We start from the raw sequence: 23,656 nt of genomic DNA, 5'->3' as shown, positions 1-23,656 counted from the left end.
CCAGGAAAACTTGATATGGAGGCAAGCCCTTACTTAAATAACTTGTGATCACTCAGCCTCATCATCTCTACCACCACTATACATTTGATGAGTGCCTATAATATGTCAGCCAGTGGAAATATCTGGAAGACTACTGAAAGGCGGCAATCAAACGAAAAATAAAGAATACAGTAGGTAAGTGAATATGGTGTAGAATACAGTAGAGCTAAGAACAAGGTATGATGATGCCAGAAAAGAGGTATAATCAAATCTCTTCATGGAATTGGAGGAGGTTATACAAAGGAGAAGACTGAACTGGGTGCTGAAGTAATTTTTCTTGATGCTCTAGGTAGGGGTAGGGAGGCAGGGAAGTAACAGAGGTAGTGGACGTGCCAGGCAGAAGAAACAGTAGTACAGGACATGGAAGCAAACAACATGGCATGTCCGGGGTTCTGTAAATATTTCAGTATGTCCTGACAAGTAGACTTGGCAATGTGGGAAGCACAATGGGAGATAGAATAGGAAAGGCCTAATCACAGAAGGCCTTCTATGCCTGATGAGGAATTTGATTTTGATTCTATGGGCAATTAGAAGCTAATCTGTAAATATTAACAGTTACAATAAATTGAATTTAGGTAAAGGAAATTAGCCTTGGAAATATGGTAATATGGGTGGGCTTCATCCAATCAGTTGAAGGCCTCAAGAGCAAAAACTGCAGTTTCCTGAAGAAACCCTGCCTGAGCTTCCAGCCTGCTGGCCTGCTTTATAGATACCAGACTTGCCAGCCAGCCAGCCAGCCCCCACAATCACATGAGTAAATTCTTATTTTACATATATATATATATATATATAAATCATATATATGTAAAACCTCTTATTGGTTGTTTCTTTGGAGGATCCTGATACAGAAGTGGAAGTTAGACTAGAATGAGATGAAAAGTAAATGAAAGGCAAGAAGAGTCTACAAGTATTAAATATTTCTTTAAAAAGCTTTTCTATAAAAAGGAGAGCTGTAGGGCAATAAGACACAGGCAGAGCATCAAGGGAAGTCTACAAGAATTGTGATAAATGAGCATGTTATACTAGAAATAGAAGGGGCTTTGGATTGAAACAAATATGAGACTGAATTCAGTGCTATTATTCATAAGCTAAGAAAGTTATGTATCCCACTGAGCTTCCATCTCTTCATCTGTAAATTATTTGTAGTTTGTTAAAAGGAGTAGAGATTACATACAGTACCTGGAATTTAAATAGGGTAATAATTAGCAGCCATTTATTGTCCCCTGAGACAGAGTTTCGCTCTTGTTACCCAGGCTGGAGTGCAATGGCGCGATCTCGGCTCACCGCAACCTCCGCCTCCTGGGTTCAGGCAATTCTCCTGCCTCAGCCTCCTGAGTAGCTGGGATTACAGGCACACATCACCATGCCCAGCTAATGTTTTGTATTTTTTTTTAGTAAAGACGGGGTTTCACTATGTTGACCAGGATGGTCTCGATCTCTTGACCTCGTGATCCACCCGCCTCTGCCTCCCAAAGTGCTGGGATTACAGGCTTGAGCCACCGCGCCCGGCGATTTTTGTATTTTTAATACAGTGAGGTTTCACCATGTTGGCCAGGCTAGTCTTGATCTCCTGACCTCAGGTGATCCACCTGCCTCAGTCTCCCAAAGTGCTGAGATGACAGGTGTAAGCCACCTCACCCAGCCGGAATGAGTTTTTAAACTGTTTAAATCAAGAATTAGCACACTTTTTTGGTGAAGTGCCAGATAACAAAATATTTTAGGCTTTGCAGGACATATGATCTCTATTGTAACTACTCAACTCTATCATTGCACAAAAGCAGCCATAATAATATGTACGCAAATGAGCATGACTTTGTTCCAAGAAAATGTTATTTACAAAAACAAATACAGTAGTGGACCATAGTTTTCGATATCTGATATAACCTCTAGAAATTAATTGAATCTTCTTGGAAAGTAATTCATTATACCGAAATATTATACCTGTTGGAATTGTGTCCCTGAATTCTTTTTTTTTTTCCTCCTGACAAATGTATTTATATACTACCTATTATTTTAAAGTGTTGTCCAACTCTAAAATTCTATAATTCCCAAGATCACCAATGAGATAAGAGCATGCCGTTAATTAATATAAATAAAAAAGACATTTGGAGGCAAGACTGCTGGGCATATGTTAAGTAAGAGCAAAAGGGTTAAATAGATGTTCCAATGTAAGCTGAAGCCAAGAAATGCTATAAAGACACATGGACACGCAATTTGGCATAGTTTTGAAATGTTAAGAAGTAACAGCAGCAAACAGATCAATTAGGGCTGAGCAAGTCATTCTCAGAGCAATCGTGATTTGCAATTCTATTGTGCAAAGTTCCTTGAGTTACAAACCAGAGATCTTCACAAGTACCCAATGTGTAAAGAATCACTGGTCAGTCTTTCTGTGAGACTACACAGAAGCAGACATCACAGAGTAATGGTGATATATAAACCAGGGAACAATGACACACTGTGTATAAACTTGTAATGTACTTGTAATAAACAAATAAGAGACTGTTTTTCAGAGGAAACCCAGCTTCGTTGTTTTTTAATCAGAAGAGAAAAGCCTTGAAGTCTATAATGTGATATTTGAATTTCTGAACAGAATGGTATAATAAATAAATTTTGCCTTATAATTCCAAAATCCAGTCAATATTCCCCAAAGAACAAAGCAGTGAAAAGACAAAAACACAAGTTCCTTCAGGATTTGAGAGTGTACTGTACTCATGAAGAGTACATTAACTTTTAGTCTCGGACACTAAGGTTCACTATTCCCGCCTGTACTTTCTTAAATGAGGGGGCACTTAAAGGCTTTTAGGAAAAAATAAGGACAGAGCATGTCATGAACTACACAGTAAAGGAGAGATTTTTGGGAGGCAATTTAGCTCTTCCAGTTTGCCAAATCACTTCAACTGGGGGAGGGGAGACCTAGGGATTATTCCAATATTAAGTTCATATTTGAAAGGTGATACAGTAGTTGGAAATTCCAGAGGCATCTAAAATTCAACCTGTCCAAAACCAAATTTATCCTTTCTTAAAATGAGTAATTATACCATTCCCTTGGTCATCCATGAATGAAATCTGAGTTTCATCTGTTTCCTTCTCAACACCCCTAGTTGAATGAATGAGTGTGGAACATGTTTTCTCTCATTCCAATGTCCCTGATAGTGCTGCTCCTTCTGTCTGAAATCTCTTTCTCTTCTAACTTAGTTTAACTGGAACTCACAATTTTTAGGCTTGGCCTTAGGTGTCATCTCCTCCTAGAAGCCGTCATTACAATCTTTCACATTCACTCTTCCTCTTTGCTCCAGAAGCACGTTTTTTTTTTTTTTTTTTTTTTTTGAGACGGAGTTTCACTCTTGTTACCCAGGCTGGAGTGCAATGGCGCGATCTCGGCTCACCGCAACCTCCGCCTCCTGGGTTCAGCCACTTCTCCTGTCTCAGCCTCCTGAGTAGCTGGGATTACAGGCACACGCCACCATGCCCAGCTAATTTTTTGTGTTTTTCGTAGAGACGGGGTTTCACAATGTTGACCAGGATGGTCTCGATCTCTTGACCTCGTGATCCACCCGCCTCGGCCTCCCAAAGTGCTGGGATTACAGGCTTGAGCCACCGCGCCCGGCCAGAAGCACATGTTATTGTTAAACAATTTGGTAACCATCTCTTCACCTGATTCCTCCCATGACAGGGTGAACCTGAAGTGCAGTGTATTTCTCATTCACTCCTTCATTAATTAATGAATTTAAATATTTTGGAGCAACTACTATGGACCACAAATTATTCTAGGTACTGAAGATTCAGCAGTGTACAAAACAGGTGAAGATCACTGTCCTCAAAGAGCTTACATTTCAATGAGGGAGACAGAAACAAATAAGTAGAATGTATGGTATGACACATAGTGATAAGCCCTACCAAAGAAAAATAAAGCTAGGAACGGATTAGGGAGTGTGTACATCTGGGGGAAGAGTGGTGTTTGAATTTTTAAGAGTTGGCAGTAAATGCCTCACTGAGAATGGGGCTTTTGAGTGAAGAGAAAGAGTTGGAAGTGAGCCACACATATATCTGGATGATGTGTGTTCCAGACTAGAGGTTACAGCAAGTACAAAGGCCCTGAGGTGGAAGCATACCTGATGTATTTAAGGAATAGCAAGGAGGCTAGTGTGGCTGGAACAGAGGGAGCAAGAAGAATGCTAGGAGGAGATAAAAGAGGAAACAGGACAAAAGAGATTCATATACAATGGCCTACAAGGCCTAAAAGACTTTGGCTTTTACCCTGAGTAGGTCAGGAAGCTACTGGAGGACCTGGGACAGTGAAGCCACATAATTGGGCCTCTGTCTTAAAAAGATCACTCAGGCTAATCTCTCAAGAGGGGACTGCAGGAGGACAATAATGAAAGCAGGGGTCACAGGATGCTAGTAGGATGCTACTGCAATGGTTCAGATGAGAGGAGATGCTGGCTTGGACCAGGATAGGAGTGGTGAAGATAGTGAGAAATGATTAGGTTCCTGTAGGCTGAAGCAGACAGGAACTGTTGAAGGAGTGGATGCAGGGTGTAAGAAAAAGAGAAGACAAGGTCAAATCCAGGGTTTGGCTAGTGCACAGGGACAGAGTTGCTGTATACTGAGACTGGGAAAAACTGAAAGAGATCCTTCTCTCCTTGGGGGAATTTGTGACATACTGAAGTGTGAGATGACTAGCAGACATCAAAGTGAAAAGGTTTAATAATGATAATAGTGAAACCTATCTACCAAAACAGGCCATTTGGTGCTCTTATATTTATTCATCTAATCTTCAAAACAATCACATGAAGTACGCATTAATTGCAAAGCTAGTAAGTGCAAGTAATCTGGCTCCAAAGGCTATGCCCTTGATGCAATATGCTGTATTTTTTCTAAGATGGAAATTCCATTATGGAGTATAGGGGAGATGTATGGAGATACAAATTTCAAAACCATCAGCATATATTATATAAATGATATTTAAAGCCATCACACTATGGATAAGATAATTAATGGAGAGGTGTAGGCTGAGAAGACTCCACAGACAAAGGGGAAAACTGGGAAAGTATGATCACTGAACTCCAAATGAATAGTGTTTCAAGGGGGAGTGAAAGATGTGTTATGTCAATTGCTGCTGATAGTCTGAGTAAGGTGACAGGACTGCTGAAATAGTAATACAAAAGAAGATAAGAGCAGCTGCGGTGGGGTAGTGGAGGTAAAAGTTGTGGAGATGATTAAATGGGTTCAACAGAAGAAGGAACTGAAGGTACCAAGAAGAAACATTAAAAAAAAAAAAGATGGTATGTTTTTATGCTAATGGATGATCCACTAGATCCACTAGAGAAAGAAAACTGATTATAGAGGAGAGAGGGGGTAACACTGCCAGAATAAATAAGAGTTGGAATAATGAGAATCTGGTGCAGTTGGCCTTTGCAAGGAGCATAAATAGTTCATCCCTTGAATAGGAGGGAAACAATATATAAGCACAGATGCCCTTTTAAAGAATAGGATCCAACACCCAAAGGATTATCTATCATTCTACTGTAAAGACACATGCATGGGCCAGGCATGGTGGCTCATGCCTGTAATCCCAGCATTTTGGGAGGCTGAGGCGGGTGGATCATGAGGTCAGGAGTTTGAGACCAGCCTGACCAACATGGTGAAACCCTGTCTCTACTAGAAATACAAAAAAATTAGCCGAGCATGGTGGCATGTGCCTATAATCCCAGCTACTCATGAAGCTGAGAAAGGAGAATCGGTTGAACCCAGGAAGCGGAGGTTGCAGTGAGCTGAGTACTGTACACTAGCCTGGGTGACAAAGAGAGACTCCATCTGAAAAAGAAAAGGCATGCACATTTATGTTTATTGCAGCACTATTCAATAGCAAAGACTTGGAACCAACCCAAATGCCCATCAGTGATAGACTGGATAAAGAAAATGTGGCATACATACACCATGGAAATACTATGCAGCCATAAAAAAGAATGAGTTCAAGTCACTTGTTAGGGACATGGATGAAGCTGGAAACCATCATTCTCAGCAAACTAACACTGGAACAGAAAACCAAACACTGCATGTTCTCACTCATAAGTGGGAGTTGAACAATGAGAACACATGGACACAAGGAGGGAAACATCACGGACCAGGACCTGTCAGGGGGTGGGGGCAAGAGGAGGCAGAGCATTAGGACAAATACCCAATGCATGCAGGGTTTAAAACCTAGATGACAGGTTGATGGGTGCAGCAAACCACCATGGCACATGTAAACCTATGTAACAAATCTGCATGTTCTGCATATATATCCCAGAACTTAAAGTATAATAATAAAAAAAGAACAGGATCCAGAATGAAGATAAGCACGAAGTACAAGTTGCCATAGAGGAGAAAATTTAGGAAATACAAAATAGAATGTAGATTTCAATATACTAATTCAAGAGTGGAGTCATAAATGCCATGAAATCCTTTACTCTCAGGAATTAAGTTAAAACAATATAACCACACCTTACTTTTCAACCATGCAATCTCTAAACCTTAACCATTTCTAATAGTGCCATTTAGCAACTGTAAAAACATAAAAACTTGTAAAACCGTATTTGGCAGTACATTAACAGGATCTGTTAGAACAGATTATTATAATATTTTTGGTATTTTTGTTTTTGAGATGACAGTCTCACTCTGTTGCCCAGGCTGGAGTGCAGTGGTGTGATCTGAGCTCACTGCAACCTCCGCCTTCCGGGTTCCAGTGATTCTCCTGCCTCAGCCTCCCGAGTAGCTGGGACTACAGGCACCCACCACCATGCCCAGCTCATTTTCTACATTTTTAGTAGACATGGGTTTCACCATATTGGCCAGGATGGTCTCAAATTCCTGACCTCGTGATTCACCCGCCTTGGCCTCCCAAAGTGCTGGGATTACAGGCATGACCTACCATGCCCAGACTATTTTTGGGGATTTTAGACAATTAGAAGTGGATGCTACAGAGAAAAATGAATCAAACTGACATAACCTAGAGAGGAGTTCACAAACTCAAATGCCTGTAAGATTTAAGGCAAATCACAAATGAGTGAAGCAGGGTGAATGCCAGGTACAACAGGCATTGTGGCAAACAGGCAAAGGGCATAGCTGCTACTCAGCTCAAGCCACTGTTGCCACATAGTAAGCAGGCTGTTTTGCCAGGTCTGCCAATTCTTAAGATAAATAACCTACTTTTTATATAAAATCTCTGTGCAGGCCATTCACTGTGTTTCGGGAAGTATTCAGGCCCTTGGGCTGTCTAGCACCTCTGCATTAGACACTTCTTCATTGATTATAATTAGGGCATACCCGAGGAAAGCAGAGGCTAATACTTTTTGAATGACAGAGCATCAACATGGGGTAGGTGAAAGAATGTTTCACCATGTTTCAGAAATCCTTGGTTTCAGCGTAGGCACTGCCGTTTAGTATTAGCTGGGTGAACTCTCTGAGCTTCTGTTTATTCATTTGTAAAATGCAGTTTCATGAACTACCCTGTCCAATTCACTGAACTGTTGTGAATGGCAAATTAGAAAGTAGGTCAAAGCACATAATAAACTATAAGGCTCTACATAAATACAAGTAAATGGCTTTAAAAAGAGATCTAATAGGGTGACCTAAGATTTCCTGTCTCTATGTTGAATCAGTTTCTTCATAAAATGGGAACACAGATTACTTAGCTCATAGGATTCCTCAAATACATTAAAATCATAAAAACCTTTTTTCAAATGTTAAGTGCCATGTAATTATTTGGTAATAAAGTATTTGCCTAGTACAGCCAACCATGCTAATGAAGCTGCATGTAATAATCCCTAAAAAGCTGAGTGCATTATTGGCTTTCCTACAGCAATGAGCAATTTAATTAGTTTGGAAAAAGTTATTTCAGGTCCTCATTTTTTCCCCCTTTTACAATGTTTGTAAGCTTACAATGGATTGCAGGCCCATAAGAGACCCAAGTTTATCTGCGCAAGTTTCTGGAGGCACTGCTCCTATCAGCTAATGATGCAACAATGGGGAAGTGATGGTGGTCAAGTCCAAGAGGCAACTTATGGGAAATAGGAAGAAGTTTTCCTGGCTATGAGTCATAAATTCAGAGTCGGGGCTAACAGTTCTTCTAACTATCTACTTTTATGTAAAAGTGTTTAATAGAAACACTTCTTCATGACTGTTGTTCTGTTTATCCTGGATTATTAAACCACACGATTCAAAGAATAACAAAGTATCAAAATTTATGAGGAACTGTAATGGATAAAAACTCCCTAACATATACTGTTCTGTAAGATTCTTCATTTTGAGCCGGGTGCAGTGGCTCATGCCTGTAATCCCAGCACTTTGGGAGGCCAAGGCGGGTGGATCACCTGAGGTCAGGAGTTTGAGACCAGCCTGGCCAACATGGTGAAACTCCATCTCTACAAAAAAAAAAAAAAATCTTCATTTTGAGCTTTCATCAACCACAGCTGACCTAGCAAACTCAAATCAAGTCTCATTTGCCAGTCTATTTGTTGTAGATTAGTGTGGAGGTGAATTAAATGATGGCAACTTGAAAGATTTAAAAGATTCCAAGTTAAAGGAAAAATTATCATTTAACAGCACATTCTGGGTAAGATTACAGATAATACTTCTCCCTCTCTGTTTTCTAAACTCTTTAAATGACTCCCTGTACCAAATTATATATTAATATAAAATCATCCTGACATAAAAAAATTTCTCGAATAACGTAAGAATTCTGGGTGCTGTGGCTCACACCTGTAATCTCAGCACTTTGGGAAGCTGAGGTGGGCAGATCACTTGAGGTTAGGAGTTCAAGATCAGCCTGGCCAACATAATGAAACCCCATCTCTACTAAAAATACAAAAATTAGCTGGACGTGGTGGCATGCACCTGTGGTCCCAGCTACTTGGGAGGCTGAGGCAGGAGAATCATTTGAACCCAGGAAGCAGAGGCTGCAGTGAGCTGAGATCACACCAGCCTGGGTGATAAAGGGCGACTCTGTCTCAAAAAAAAAAAGAAAAAAAAAATGCAGGTATACAACACACAAGCCATCCAGCAGGCTGTGCACAGTGGCTCATGCCTATAATCCCAGCACTTTGGCAGGGTGAAGTGGCCGACCTCAGGAGTTTGAGACCAGCCTGGGCAACATGGTGAAACCCTGTCTCTACAAAAAATATAAAAATTTGATGAGTGTGGTGGCACATCCCTATAGTCCCAGCTACTCGAGAGGCTGAGTTGGGAGGGACCCCTGAGCCTGGAAGTTTGAGGCTGCAGTAAGCCACGATTGTGCCACTGCACACCAGCCTGGGTGACACAGTGAGAACCTGTCTCAAAAAAAAAAAAAAAAAGCCATCTACCAGAATGCTACTTCATCCCTAGAAGACCTACTTCCTGATCCCTCAACTGCTTCTGATATTTCTTTTTATCTTTAAAAAAAAAAAAAAACAAACAGTGTTAAGTGACTTTTTAATCAGAACACAGCATCGGAGGAGGGGAAGACAAAGCCTGCCATTGTTTGTTGCTGCTGTTGCTAAACCGCTGAAACACGTATTCTGGTGATGCTACCTGTGCTGCTTAGTTACTCTGAACATACTATTTTTTCACTTTACTAATGGTATGTCTTTTTTTTTTTTTTGAGATGGAGTCTCACTCTGTAGCTCAGGCTGGAGTGCAGTGGTGTGATAGGGGTTCACTGCAACCTGCACCTCCCAAGTTCAAGTGATTCTCCTGCGTCAGCCTCCCGAGTAGCTGGGACTACAGGCATGTGCCATCAAGCCAGGCTAATTTTTCTGTATTTTTAGTAGAGACAGGGTTTCACCCTGTTGGTCAGGCTGCTCTTGAACTCCTGACCTCAAGCAGTCTACCCGCCTCAGCCTCTCAAAGTGATGGGATTACAGGTAGGGGTGGGCCACTGTGCCTGGCCAGTATGTCTTTTTTTTTTTTTTTTTTTGAAAATTAAGTGCTTACGTGTGAATAAATATAAGAAAATGATTGCTTATCAGTAGCATATAAATTTAAAGTCGGGAATGATAGTGATGTCAAACAACCACAGACTGTCCACATGGGTGGCTGAGAGAGTGATAGTTTTGCTTTCTGATGGTTCAATGTACATGAAATTTGTTTCATGCACAAAATTATTAAAAATATCACATGAAATTATCTTCAGACTACATGTATGAGGTCTTATCTTATAAAACACAAATAAATTTTGCGTTTAGACTTGGGTCTTATCCCCAAAATATCTCATTATATATATACAAAGATTCTAAAATCTGAACAAAATCCAAAATCCGAAACCCTTCAGGTCCTAAACATTTTGAATAACAGATTCTCAACATGTAGTAGGATTTAAATATTTCCAAATAAATAAAATGTCAGTTTAAACCACTGAAAAAGATGATTCTTTTTTATTTTTGAGATAGAGTCTCTCTCTGTTGCCCAGGCTGGAGTGCTATGGCACAATCTCGGCTCACTGCAACCTCTGCCTGTGTGTTCAAGCAACTCTTCTGCCTCAGCCTCCGGAGTAGCTGGGGTTAAGGCATGTGCCAAGGTGGGCAGATCACCTGAGGTTAGGAGACCAGCCTGGCCAACCAACACGGTGAAATTTCGTCTCTACTAATAAAGATGGTTCTTTAAAGCTTTAATTTAAAAAAAGTGATTGATTAGAAATAGAATCCAAAGTTAAATTACTACTCTATAAAAAGAAAGTAAAAGTAAGTTTCTCAGAAGCTCTTTACTTACTAGCACCTTTTAAGGTAAATTTTTTTTTTTTTTTTTTTTTTTTTTTTTAGGCAGAGTCTTGCTCTGTTGCCCAGGCTGCAGTGGAGTGCAGTGGCATGATCTTGGCTCACTGCAACCTTTGCCTCCCGGGTTCAAGTGATTCTCCTGAGTCAGTCTCCTGAGTAACTAGAACTACAGGCATGTGTCACCACGTCCGACTAATTTTTGTACTTTTAGTAGAGACGGGGTTTCACCATGTTAACCAGGATGGTCTCCATCTCCTGACATCATGATCCACCACCTCAGCCTCCCAAAGTGCTGGGATTACATGCGTGAGCCACCATGCCCAGTGGTAAAATCTTTTAAAATTTACTTATAAATAATATGAAAATAAGTATATGATTGTATAGCACAATGATTAAAAGTGTAGGCTCTGAAGGCAGATTATTTGAGTTAAAATAAATACTTTTAACACTATTTTTCTAGAAACCAAATCAGTATTTTCTATAATCTGGCCTTCATTTTATCTATGATGCCTTATCTTACATAGCTTTATCTGCTGTTTTAAGTAAAGTAGACTTATTAAAACTGGTCACTTGAACAATAGTTAAAATTGTATGATAATTCTGGCAATATGTAATTGCTTTCAGAAACTCTATTTGGGAAAAAACAAATACACCACAAAAAGTTTCCTTAACAATTACTAATTTCCTTAACAAATATAATGCCTATTTATAATGCTATACTACACAGGAAAGAAATAATCCAATAATAAGATTCTTTCTAGATATGTATCCCATATTCTAACAACCTATTAATCTGACTCAGACCCAAAATGTCTATTGAAAAATGTGCTGTGACATATGTGGGTACATTACTTGACTTTTTATTTCAGACTAACAGGAGTAACTGAATTAAATCATTAGATCGAAGCACTTCAAATTTGTTTACATTAGTATAAAGGTGACCTAAATTAGAACAAGAAAATGTAAAAATGAGTTATAGTTAAAACATTCAATTGAGAAACAAATGTAAATTATTTGCGCTTTAAAACAAATTTCCAAAATAACAAAATCATGCAGTAGAAAACAAATTGTAGGATTTTGCTAATCAAATAAATTCTTAGTAATTTATACTGTCATCTAATGACAGTATTTTTCTCTTTTATTTATTTTTTTAATTGAGGCGGGGTTTCACCACGTTGGCCAGGCTGGTCTCGAACTCCTGACCTCAAGTGATTCGCCCATCTCAGCCTCCCAAAGTCCTGGGATTACAGGCGTGAGCCACCATGTCCAGTCAGTATTTTTCTCTTATACTGTCTCAGTCTGAATTAGTTTTAGTACTTAATCAAAACTAAACCATGATAAACTTGGACACAAAAAATGTTAAAAATGTGTTTACTGATATGTGTACAGCCACCCCATACATATATACATACACACACACACATACATATATTTTTATACTTTAAGTTCTGGGGTATATGTGCAGATCTTGCACAATTGTTACATAGGTATACACATGCCATGGTGGTTTGCTGCCTCCATTCCCTCTTCACCTACATTAGGTATTTCCCCTAATGTTATCCCTCCCCAATCTCCCCACCCCCTGCTATGGCTCCCCTAGCCTCTGACCCCCCAACACACCCCAGTGTGTGATGTTCCCCTCCCTGTGTCCACGTGTTCTCATTGTTCAACACCCACTTTGAGTGAGAACATGTGGTGTTTGGTTTTCTGTTCTTGTGTCAATTTGCTGAGAATGATGGTTTCCAGATTCATCCATGTCCCTGCAAAGGACATGACATCACCCTTTTTATGACTGCATAGTATTCCACAGTATATATGTGCCACATTTTCTTTATTCAGTCTATCACTGATGGGCATTTGGGTTGGTTGCAAGTCTTTCCTATTGTAAACAGTGCTGAAATGAACACACGTGTGCGTCTTTGTAACAGAATGATTTATAATCCTTTGGGTATATAGCCAGTAATGAGATTGCTGGGTCAAATGGTATTTCTATTTCTAGATCCTTGAGGAATTGTCACACTGTCTTCCACAATGGTTGCACTAATTTACACTCCCACCAACAGTGTAAAAATGTTCCTATTTCTCCACATCCTCTCCAGCATCTGTTGTCTCCAGATTTTTTAATGATTGCCATTCTAACTGGCATGAAATTGTATCTCAATGTGGTTTTGACTTGCATTTCTCTTATGACCAGTGATGATGAGCATTTTTTCATATGTTTGTTGGCCTCATATATGTCTTCTTTTGTAAAGTGTCTGTTCATATTCTTTGCCCACTTTTGAATGGGCTTGTTTGTTTTTTTCTTGTAAATCTGTTTTAGATCTTTGTAGATTCTGGGTATTAGCCCTTTGTCAGATGCGGCCGCCCCATATATTCTTAAATTTAAGGAGGTCTGAACATTGAATAATCATTATTTGAAAAGCATAGGCTGGGCTTTGTAGTTCATGCCTGTAATCCCAGCACTTTGGGAAGCAGAGGAGGATGGATCATGAGGTCAAGAGTTTGAGACCAGCCTGGCCAACCTGGCAAAACCCTATCTCTTCTAAAAATGCAAAAATTAGCTGGGCGTAGTGGCAGGTGCCTGTAATCCCAGTACTCAAGATGCTCAAGCAGGAGAATCGCTTGAACCTGGTAGGTAGAGGTTGCAGTGAGCCAAGACTGTGCCACTGCAGTTGAGCCTAGGTGGCAAGGGCAAGTCTCCATCTCAAAAAAAAAAAAAAAAGAAAAGAAAAGGATCTACATAAACAACATTCCATATAAGACAGATACTTGGTAGACTAATAATTAAGATGCTTTTTCTTAGATTAGCAATGCAGGTTAAAAATCATCAGGATCCCTAAAGGTAAGTTTATCTACTTTCACTTACTTCTCCTGAAATTTAGATTGGAAAAAAATTACACTGAATGTAAACGTTGGGGTATATTTCATTTTTACTTTAATATTTCTTCCTATTTCTCTGTGAAATCAGGCATTATGTAAAATCCACTTGTTAAAAATATTGTTAGGCTGGAAGCAGTGGCTCACGCCTGTAATCCCAGCACTTTGGGAGGCCAAGCAGGCAGGTGATGACAAGGTTCAATACCAGCCTGGCCAACATGGTGAAACCCCATCTCTACTAAAAATACAAAAATTAGCGCGGCGTGATGGTGGGCGCCTGTAATCCCAGATACTCGGGAGGCTGAGGCAGAGAACTGCTTGAATCTGGGAGGGGGAGGTTGCAGTGAGCTGAGATCGTGCCTTGCACTCCAGCCTGGGTGAGAGAAGGAGACTCTGCCTCAAAAAACTATTGCTAATATTTAATATAAAGAGTTTTATGAGATCAAATAATATTTATTTCAATACCTACTGTTGATGAGATAATTCTCTTTTAATTTACTTGACTAATTTACTGGAATTTCTTTATTTTTGGAGATAGAGTCTCACTCTGCTACCCAGGCTGAAGTGTAGTGGCATGATCTCCGCTCACTGCAACTTCTGCCTCTTGGGTTCAATCGATTCTCCTGTCTCAGCCTCCTGAGTAGCTGAGATTACAGGCATGCACCACCACACCCAGCTTATTTTTGTATTTTTAGTAGAGACAGGGTTTCACCATGTTGGCCAGGCTGGTCTCAAACTCCTCTGGTGATCCATCTCAGCCTCCCAAAGTGCTGAGATTACAGACATGAGCCACCATGCCCAGCCTATTTTCTCAGAATCATGAGATTTAGTATCAATAGGCCCACAGATAATATCATGGATGGCAACCTTCTAATTCATTAATTTCTATATACAGTCAAACCAATTCCTGTATTATGAAGAAAGGAATGCTGTACTACTTTAAAAAATATGTCAGTGCTACACTAGGGGTGTAACTCCTTATAAAGCAAGCAGGAATGTAGCATCAAACTTACTTTTCCAAAGAAGCCTTTGAAGAACTTCCTTTCCTGGAGGAACAGGGGGACAAGTCGAGCACTATTATTGTATGGGCTAAATGTCCTAGGGTTTCACACCAATAAGCACATACAGAAATTGGGGAAAGGAAAAAGTGGGAGAAGGGGTAGGAGTGAGTTTTAAAGAGTTATCCATACCAGGAGTGACAGGGAAAAAGGAAGGTGCATGAAAATGCAGGGAAACACACTGTATGGCCTAAGAATCCATGGAAAGAGTGAGAAGAAATCAGAACCTGTATCCATGCAGAGCAACAAGTTAGTTTAGTAATCGCTATTTACATTTAAAACAGAGATCTTCCAAATTTGGCAGCAGAGAAAAAGATAGGACATACTGGTTTGGTGAGATTTGCATTTTAAACTTTATAATAGTGAGTAGAAAAAAGAAGACTGGTTCCATACACATTTTTTAAATTTAAAATTGGTGGTCAGCTACGTGAAATTCATCAATTAAAAAAAAGTTCACATTCAAATGACCACATAATCACATTAAAAATGCAAAATATAAAATTAAATGAGTATGCATCAAAGGTCTTTGTCATACTTTTTCTTAGTGAGTTCAAGATATCACTTAGAAACTCCATACCATTTAAGGGGAGCTTGACTACTGGCTTTCCATTTACTTACATTAGTATCAATCTATATGTATGTGCATGCTGATCAATTCTACAACATACATAAGGAAATAACATATATATTCTATTCCAAAAACAGAATAAATTATCTATTAAGGTTATAAGGCTAATGTTTATACAAGAGCTGAGAAAACATCGATCTTAAGAACCAAATGATGTCTGTGGGCCATAACTGAAATTTAAGAAATAGGGTTTTGTTTTCTTTATAAAAGCTACTATTTTATTATTTTGTTTGTTTGGTTTTTGAGACAGAGTCTCACTTTGTCGCCCAGGATGGAGTGCAGTGGCATGATCTCAGCTCACTGCAACCTCTGCCTCGCGGGTTCATGCAATTCTCATACCTCAGCCTACCAAGCAGCTGGGACTACAGGCGTGTGCCAGCACGCCCGGCTAATTTTCGTATTTTTAGTAGAGCTAGGGTTTCATCATGTTGGCCAGGCTGGTCTCGAACTCCTGACCTCAAGTGATCTGTCTGCCCTGGCCTCCCAAAGTGCTAGGATTACAGGCATGAACCACCTGCCCAACCTAAACCTGTTATTTCAAAATGAAGAAACTTGCATTGACATTTATAAGAATACAATTCCGAAACTATCTGGATAAGAGAGGCATAACTATATATGGTATCAGCACCAATTTTTAAACACCATTTATAAAAACTGGTCACCAATTAAAATCTGTAGAATTTTCACAAATTAGATGGGCTTCAACTCACCCAAGCTAGATTAAGTTTACATTTCCTAGCTGTGGTTGAAATACCTTAAGCCTTTACTTTTTGTAATGATGAATTTTTTTTTTTTTTGTCTGTTTGTTTTTTTCTGAGACAGAGTTTTGCTCTTGTTACCCAGGCTGGAGCGCAATGGCGCGATCTCGGCTCACTGCAACCTCCGCCTCCTGGGTTCAGGCAATTCTCCCGCCTCAGCCTCCCGAGTAGCTGGGATTACAGGCATGCACCACCATGCCCAGCTAATTTTTTTTGTAATTTTAGTAGAGATGGGGTTTCACCATGTTGACCAGGATGGTCTCAATCTCTTGACCTTGTGATCTGCCCGCCTCGGCCTCCCAAAGTGCTGGGATTACAGGCTTGAGCCACCGCGCCTGGCCTTGTAATGATCAGTTTTTAATGTTGGATAAATGTCTAAAAAAAGATAACTAAAATTTGACTGTTTTACACAATTCATAAACTATTCAATGCTCTCAAACACTGGAGAGTTTGTTTTCCCCCTAAGCTTTGAAAATCACAAATAGCAAAAAATATTTCCACAATTAACATTTTGAACTGCAACTGGAAAAATAATAAAGTAATTGGGTAGTTATCACAATAAGACTAATATTATTTCTGCTGCCAAGTTTGGTGATCCCAGTTTTGTTAGACTATGAATAACCATAAGCTTTCAAGGATGCGGCCAAAGTTAAGATATTCACCATTTTTGAGGGACGGGAAGGTGAGGGAAGGAGATTGTTAATATTAAATTTTGCTCCTAGAAAAGCTATTGTTAAACATTGAACTTTCCCTCTTTTTATAAAATACCCAAGATGTTAATGAAAAAAGCTGGTGTGCAAAATGCATAAAAAGGCAGATTAGAGAAAAATGTTCTTTTAAAAAACATTTGTTATGATTCTTTTACCTGCTAAAACAAGAACACATATTAAAACAAATATATCAAATAGTGAATAAAAAACCAACATATTAGAAACTGGTAGTAAAATGAAACTAGTTTAAAACTAAGACAGAGGCATAGACATTTAAGAAACAATGGGAATAAATGACCTTTTTAAATCAAGGGCACCTTGGGCCAGAGTTAAGCAAGATAACCAAAGGTCTCATACACTTTTTATAGAATTGGTTGATATATGACAACAGTACTCACCCTGCAGCTGACTATGCCATAAAGGCATTAACAATGGGCAATAGTGACTTCCATCATTTATCCTATTGAAGCTAAACCCCAAAGTAGCTAATCAGTGAAGTTATGTCACAAAGGAAATAAGCTGAAAATAGCTGTCACTTGTACAGCAGGACAAAATAATAAAAAAGAAAAAAATACCAGAAAAAAAACAGCTGTCAGTAACTTTATGCACAGAAATTTTTAAAATTAACATATTTATGCAATGAGGAGCATATTTTTAAAACACTGTCTTGTTTAGTTATAATTTTTTTTCATTTGAGCATATCAAGTATGCAGATGACTTTTACTTAAAGTTAATGTAATTCTAAATTGTAAGAGAGTGTTTTGGGGGAAAAACACTTGCAAATTATCTCTTTTCTCAATTGTTCACAAATTTAAAAATCACTAGAAGGCCGTGCGCGGTGGTTCATGCCTGTAATCCTAGCACTTTGGGAGGCCAAGGCAGGTGGATCACCTGAGGTCGGGAGTTCAAGACCAGCCTGGCCAACATGGTGAAACCCTGTCTCTACTAAAAATACAAAAAATTAGCTGGGTGTGGTGGTGGGCATCTATCTGTAATCCCAGCTACTCTGGAGAATCAGGTGAACCTGGGAGGCAGAAGTTGCAGTGAGCTGAGGTCATGCCACTGCACTCCAGCCTGGGCGACAAAGCAAAACTTTGTCTCCAAAAAAGGAAAGAAAAGCACTAGAAATGTTAAATTTTTAGTTCAAAGATTATTCCCTAGATGCTTTGGTGGTATAGTGGTAAGCATAGCTGCCTTCCAAAGATCATTCACGATAGGTTTAAAATACTTGTTCTGTTACTTAGCTGGTACATCTGAACTATTCTTTAATTTTTTTTTTTTTTTTTTGAGACGGAGTTTTGCTCTTGTTACCCAGGCTGGAGTGCAACGGCACGATCTCGGCTCACCGCAACCTCCGCCTCCTGGGTTCAGGCAACTCTCCTGCCTCAGCCTCCTGAGTAGCTGGGATTACAGGCACGCGCCACCATGCCCAGCTAATTTTTTGTATTTTTAGTAGAGACGGGGTTTCACCATGTTGACCAGGACGGTCTCGATCTCTTGACCTCGTGATCCACCTGCCTCAGCCTCCCAAAGTGCTGGGATTACAGGCTTGAGCCACGGCGCCTGGCCTTTATTCTTTAAATTTTTAAACTTTGGCATTCGAACTAATTTCAAAAGACATTCTATTTCTTCTTCTTCTTCTTTTTTTTTTTGAGACAGAGTTTCACTCTTGTTACCCAGGCTGGAGTGCAATGGCGTGATCTCGGCTCACCGCAACCTCTGCCTCCTGGGTTCAAGCAATTCTCCTGCCTCAGCCTCCTGAATAGCTGGGATTACAGGCACGCGCCACCATGCCCAGCTAATTTTTTATATTTTTAGTAGAGACGAGGTTTCACCATGTTGACCAGGATGGTCTTGATCTCCTGACCTTGTGATCCACCCACCCCGGCCTCCCAAAGTGCTGGGATTACAGGCTTGAGCCTCTGCACCCGGCCTCTATTTCTTCTTTAACCCTCTGCAGGCTTATACAACCTTATGTTTGCTTCCACTTACTTGAAACTCTAACAGGAAGCTTTATAATCTATAAAAAAATAAACAAAAAGTCTCTAGAAATATAGCATTTGGCACAATATAACTATCTGGCAAAGTAGGTTATAAATTCCCAGTGGATGCTTTTTAGATGAATGTTTGCTCAGAGAAATAAAAAAGCAACTAGAAATTTCTGCATAGTAAAAATAAGAAAGGAAGACAAAAATCAGGAATACATGTGACACACTATGATATGAGAAGAACAGTATCCTAAGGACTTTCTACTTTGTACAAGATTCTCTGTATAGCTCTAGAAAGAGTATTTAAAAGAAGGGGGATGTTTCATTGAATATCTGACCCAGTAACCCAAAACTTCAATTTCATATTTTTATAATACATGTTTGCCAGTGCAAAGCTACATATAACATTTGCTCCAGATCTAGAATTTGTCTGAAAAATTTTAAAAAACTTCTTGGTAAAAAGTCTAGAAATGGTCAGTTTCCCCTCAAAGTTTAAAAGCTAAAGTACGTTTAGAAAATAATCATCGACATATCTAAAACTTTTTATTTATTTATTTATTTATTTTTATAGAGACAGGGTCTTACTGTGTTACCCAGGCTGGTCTTGGACTCCTCACTTTATGTGATCCTCCCATCTCAGGCTTCTGAGTAGCTGAGATTATAGGCGAAAGCTACTGCACTGAGCTTAAAACTTTCTTTTAGTCATTAAAGACCATAAGAAAATAAAGATCTTTAGAAATATGCAAAACAGTTTTGGTAAACTTAAAACATTAGATAAAATATTTGATTATGGTTATTGTAAGACTCAATTTGACCACATATTACAGATAGGATTGTATTCTGTATATTCATTCTAGAAATTTTTTTTAGTTACTACTACGTGTCAGTCACTGTTCAATGCATAGGATTAATTTTTTAAATGGCTATTTAGTTCCTAATTCTGATGAATATAAAAACATTAACTTTTATTATTTAAATACTCCTATGCCTTAAGCAATCATACTTATAGTGTATTATCTTCTTGGTTTAAAAAAAAGGTAAAATAAAAAAAATCCACTGAAACATTAGTTTTAAAACTAGACAGTTAAATAGTGGCTATCTCTGGGACTGCAGGAGATTTCATTTTATTTGTGTAATTTTTTGGTTTACTTGTATTTTACACAATAAACACATATTGCTTACATAATAAAGAGATGATCCTAACTATTTAAAAAAAAAAAAACTAGACAGTTAAGAGGATTAACTGCTTATTTAACAATGAAATACCATTTCTCAATATGTTCTGGGCAAACTTAAACCACCTCTAGCTTTTCCTTACTTACAGTGTCACATGAAGCCATACTTTGAATCAAAAGATTTTCTAAAGGCTCATTCCATAGTGGCCATTTCACCATAAGTTGTGTAAATTATAAGATTTTTTTTTTTTTTTTTTTTTTGAGACGGAGTCTCGTTCTCATTACCCAGGCTGGAGTGCAATGGTGCAATCTCGGCTCACTGCAACCTCCGCCTCCTGGGTTCAAGCAATTCTCCTGCCTCAGCCTCCCGAGTAGCTGGGACTACAGGTGTGCACCACCATGCCCAACTAATTTTTGTATTTTTAGTAGAGACGGGGTTTCACCATGTTGACCAGAATGGTCTCGATCTCTTGACCTTGTGATCCACCCTCCTCGGCCTCCCAAAGTGCTGGGATTACAGGCGTGAGCCACCGCGCCCGGCCAATTATAAGATTTTAATAATTATTTATAGTTGTTTCAGGGCTATTTAATCTGTTCACTGATTTGTTTTCAGTCATTAATGTAAAATATTCTTCAATGGACAAATAATTGTATTACTTTAAAAATACATTTTTAGCTAAAGTCATCTTGTTTGTGTATTTATTTATTTGAGACAAGGGCTCACTGTGTTGCCCAGGCTGGTCTCAAACTCCTAGACTCAAGCAATCCTCCTACCTCAGCCTCCCAGGTAACCAATATTTTATTTATTATTCTTCTAGATCAACCCAGAAAGAATTATTTTGTTACAGAAGAAATTAAATTTTTACTTCTCCTTTAAATGGGTTCTGACAAAATGGAAAATTAAATTATCTAAGACTATGTTTAACTGGGGAATATATTTAGGTTGGCGTGGAAGATCTATAATTTCATGTACCATAACACAAGGTCCCCTTAACATAAATGACAGATTGTAGAGCACAGATAAGACTAGCAAAGGGTTGAATCATTTAAGAATTTTAATGATCAAAATCTGAGGTAAAGAGTATGTACAGGTATACGTGTGTGTGTGTGTGTGTGTGTGTGTGTTTGTGTGTGTATGTCTATACCTTTTTATTATTATTATTTAGTTCTTTGTATACTATAGCCAGTTATGTTTCTCCTTTCCCTTCTACACCAGATTCAGTTACTTACTCAAAAATGAAGTCTACCTCTCTGAGTTGGCTGCTTCCTTAGTTTTATATTTTTTATATTCAGGAATTATAGATAAGAAGTAATGTAGAATATGCCAAGAAGCAGAAAAGTTCTGATTACTAAGCAAATTCAGGGAAAAAAAGCACACATTAGTAGTCAAACTTGTGGCAGCCCACCATACTAGCAAACCCAAACCAACATGTATTTAATGCTGTTGGGGCCATGGCATGCAGAAGTAATGCTTAAAGCTTTCACAGCAAAGTGGGGAAAGGCCATATATTAGAGAAAAGGAAGGTTGTGAAGAGGGCTATCAGATCTGTGGGAACATTCTTCAAACCTATGGAAAATCTGAAATTAACACTTTAATCTGAATCTTTATGAACTCCAAACTCATTCTCTCCTTTCACTGAATACACAAGGCATGTACCTGAGATGTGTTCTATGGCACAGGAGGCAGAGGAAACATTAGTTACCCTGGGAAAGGGCTCTCTACTTCATGTGTGCTGAAGTTTATGTGAAAGGCAGTAGAAATAGACTGTTTATGTTAGAGGTGCATAGGGAAAAAAACTGGGGAGTAGGAGTCAAGACAATAAGTCTCCAAAAAGGAAATCTCACCAGGCGTCAACACAGATATCTCTACCCTTTACTTTTCCCCACGAAGCTATTTTTTATACTATATTTAAAATCCGTAATTTATAGCCCAGTTATCACAGTTAGGTTAAGATGTTAACTGTAAACATTTTATCCTAGTCTTAGAATACTATTCTTCTATCAAATTTCACAGCATTCGTTTCATATGGGTTATAAATCAAAAGCACCTTTAACATCATGTCTGACCTAAAATGAAGAGGCTGGTCTTACAATTTATATCTTGGATGGACAACATGAGATGCCTTTAAATGTTTTTATTACTTAAGAAAACTTTTTTTGAAATTAATAGAGACAGGGTCTCCATATGCCCAAGCTGGTCTCGAACTCCTGGCTTCATGCAATCCTCCTGCCTCAGTCTCACAAAGTGCTAGGGTTACAGGAGTAAGCCACTATGCTTGACTGAGATGCTCCTTCTTAGCAAGCCCACATCATCTTAACAGAAACACAGTTCTTACTGGGTCACTAAAATTTACTGAGCAAAATCTTTTAAGAAACTATTGATAGCATATAGATCAACATTGGCAATCATCAAATACATACAGCTTTCAATCTTTTTACAGCATCTTCACAGATGTGCATTCCTCTTGATTCATCAACTTCTACATGGCCAAGGTACTGCAGAAAGAAGGAAAAGTTAGGGCTATTGCTATGTTTACCAAATAGCTACTATATAGTAAACTTTACATTTAAATTGAATACAGGTTAAACATTCCAAATCTGAAAAAATTTGAAATCTGAAACACTTCTGGGTATCAAGCATGTTGGATAAGAGACACACAACCTGTATTGAAATTCCTACACTAAAAAAAATACACCTCTCTTGTAAAAGAGTTCAGATAATGTTACTTTACATATTCTCAGTGTCCTTATAGGAATAAGATTTAGAATAATTATTTCAAAGAAGTGTTATAGATGATAAGTGAAGAAGTACACAGTAGACACGAAATATTACTTGAATCTACTGATCTGAAGCGTAATAGCCTGTGCTAGAAACAGTTACTATGTCTCTACACATAAAAGCAATCCTAAGACAAAGTGTATATACACATCCTTAAAGAGGCACAAACAAAAATGGCAGTTTTTCAAAGGCTGAAGAAATCACACACTCCTTTTATGGGGAGAATATAAGATCAAGATAAGATAACCAAAACAAATTTTATGAAGGTATTACATCTGAGCTTTAAAAGTCACATAAAATTTGAAGAGGCAAAAACTGAAAGGTTGAAAAACTGTTTCAGGCTGAGAGAATTACATAAAGTTATAGGTGTAAAATAGGATAACTATGTGTCAGTGCTGGGACTCTGAACACATTATGCCAAAGCATGGTGCTGAATGCTTTGAACTAAAAAAGAACCAAGGTCTAATCTTTTCTTGCCCTCCTGACTCTAACCCCTTCTTCTCCCCAAGAGCAGGAGGGGCTTTCTCTGAAGTTCTCTTACCTGCCTAAAGATAGATCCTTCAAAAAGGAGCTCAATTGTTATATACTCCCTCCCTGGGAATCTTATCAACTAGGTAGATTAACTGTATCACAGGAGAAGAGACTAAAGGTCAACACCCCAGACTCTGTCACAAGCTATCACCTATTCTTCTGAGGGCTGTTCCAGACAACTTGTATCACAGGAGAGACTTTTTATCTGCATAACAAGGCAACCTTTGCTCACTGTGCATTTCCTCCCCTCATATTCCCATAGGTTGTCACCACCTACCCTCAAGTCCCTATTCCTTCTGTAGCTCAGGGTGCCATAAAAATGTCAATCATCTGGCCTTCTTCAAGTCTTGTATTTTGTGAGGCTCTTACATAATAAATTT

At 38.8% G+C, this 23,656-nt stretch overlaps 1 protein-coding gene across 16 annotated transcripts in view; it reads right to left on the bottom strand.

Annotated features, from left to right (window-relative positions):
• Positions 1-23,656, bottom strand: part of NUMB (NUMB endocytic adaptor protein) — a 185,986-nt gene that overhangs the window by 26,496 nt on the left and 135,834 nt on the right. For 13 of the 16 annotated variants that reach the window (XM_074393015.1, XM_074393018.1, XM_074393014.1 and 10 more), the window contains 2 exons: positions 22,388-22,462; positions 14,663-14,695 (listed from right to left, as the gene is read on the bottom strand). In XM_074393015.1, coding sequence (XP_074249116.1) covers positions 14,663-14,695; positions 22,388-22,462 — 108 coding nt within the window. The remainder of the gene's footprint in view (positions 1-14,662; positions 14,696-22,387; positions 22,463-23,656) is intronic. The other 3 variants (XM_074393024.1, XM_074393027.1, XM_074393025.1) reach the window with 1 other exon arrangement.

This window comes from Saimiri boliviensis, chromosome 2 (genome assembly GCF_048565385.1).
Source record: "Saimiri boliviensis isolate mSaiBol1 chromosome 2, mSaiBol1.pri, whole genome shotgun sequence".
Lineage (NCBI taxonomy): Eukaryota > Metazoa > Chordata > Mammalia > Primates > Cebidae > Saimiri > Saimiri boliviensis.
This window is presented reverse-complemented; position numbering and strand designations above follow the sequence as displayed.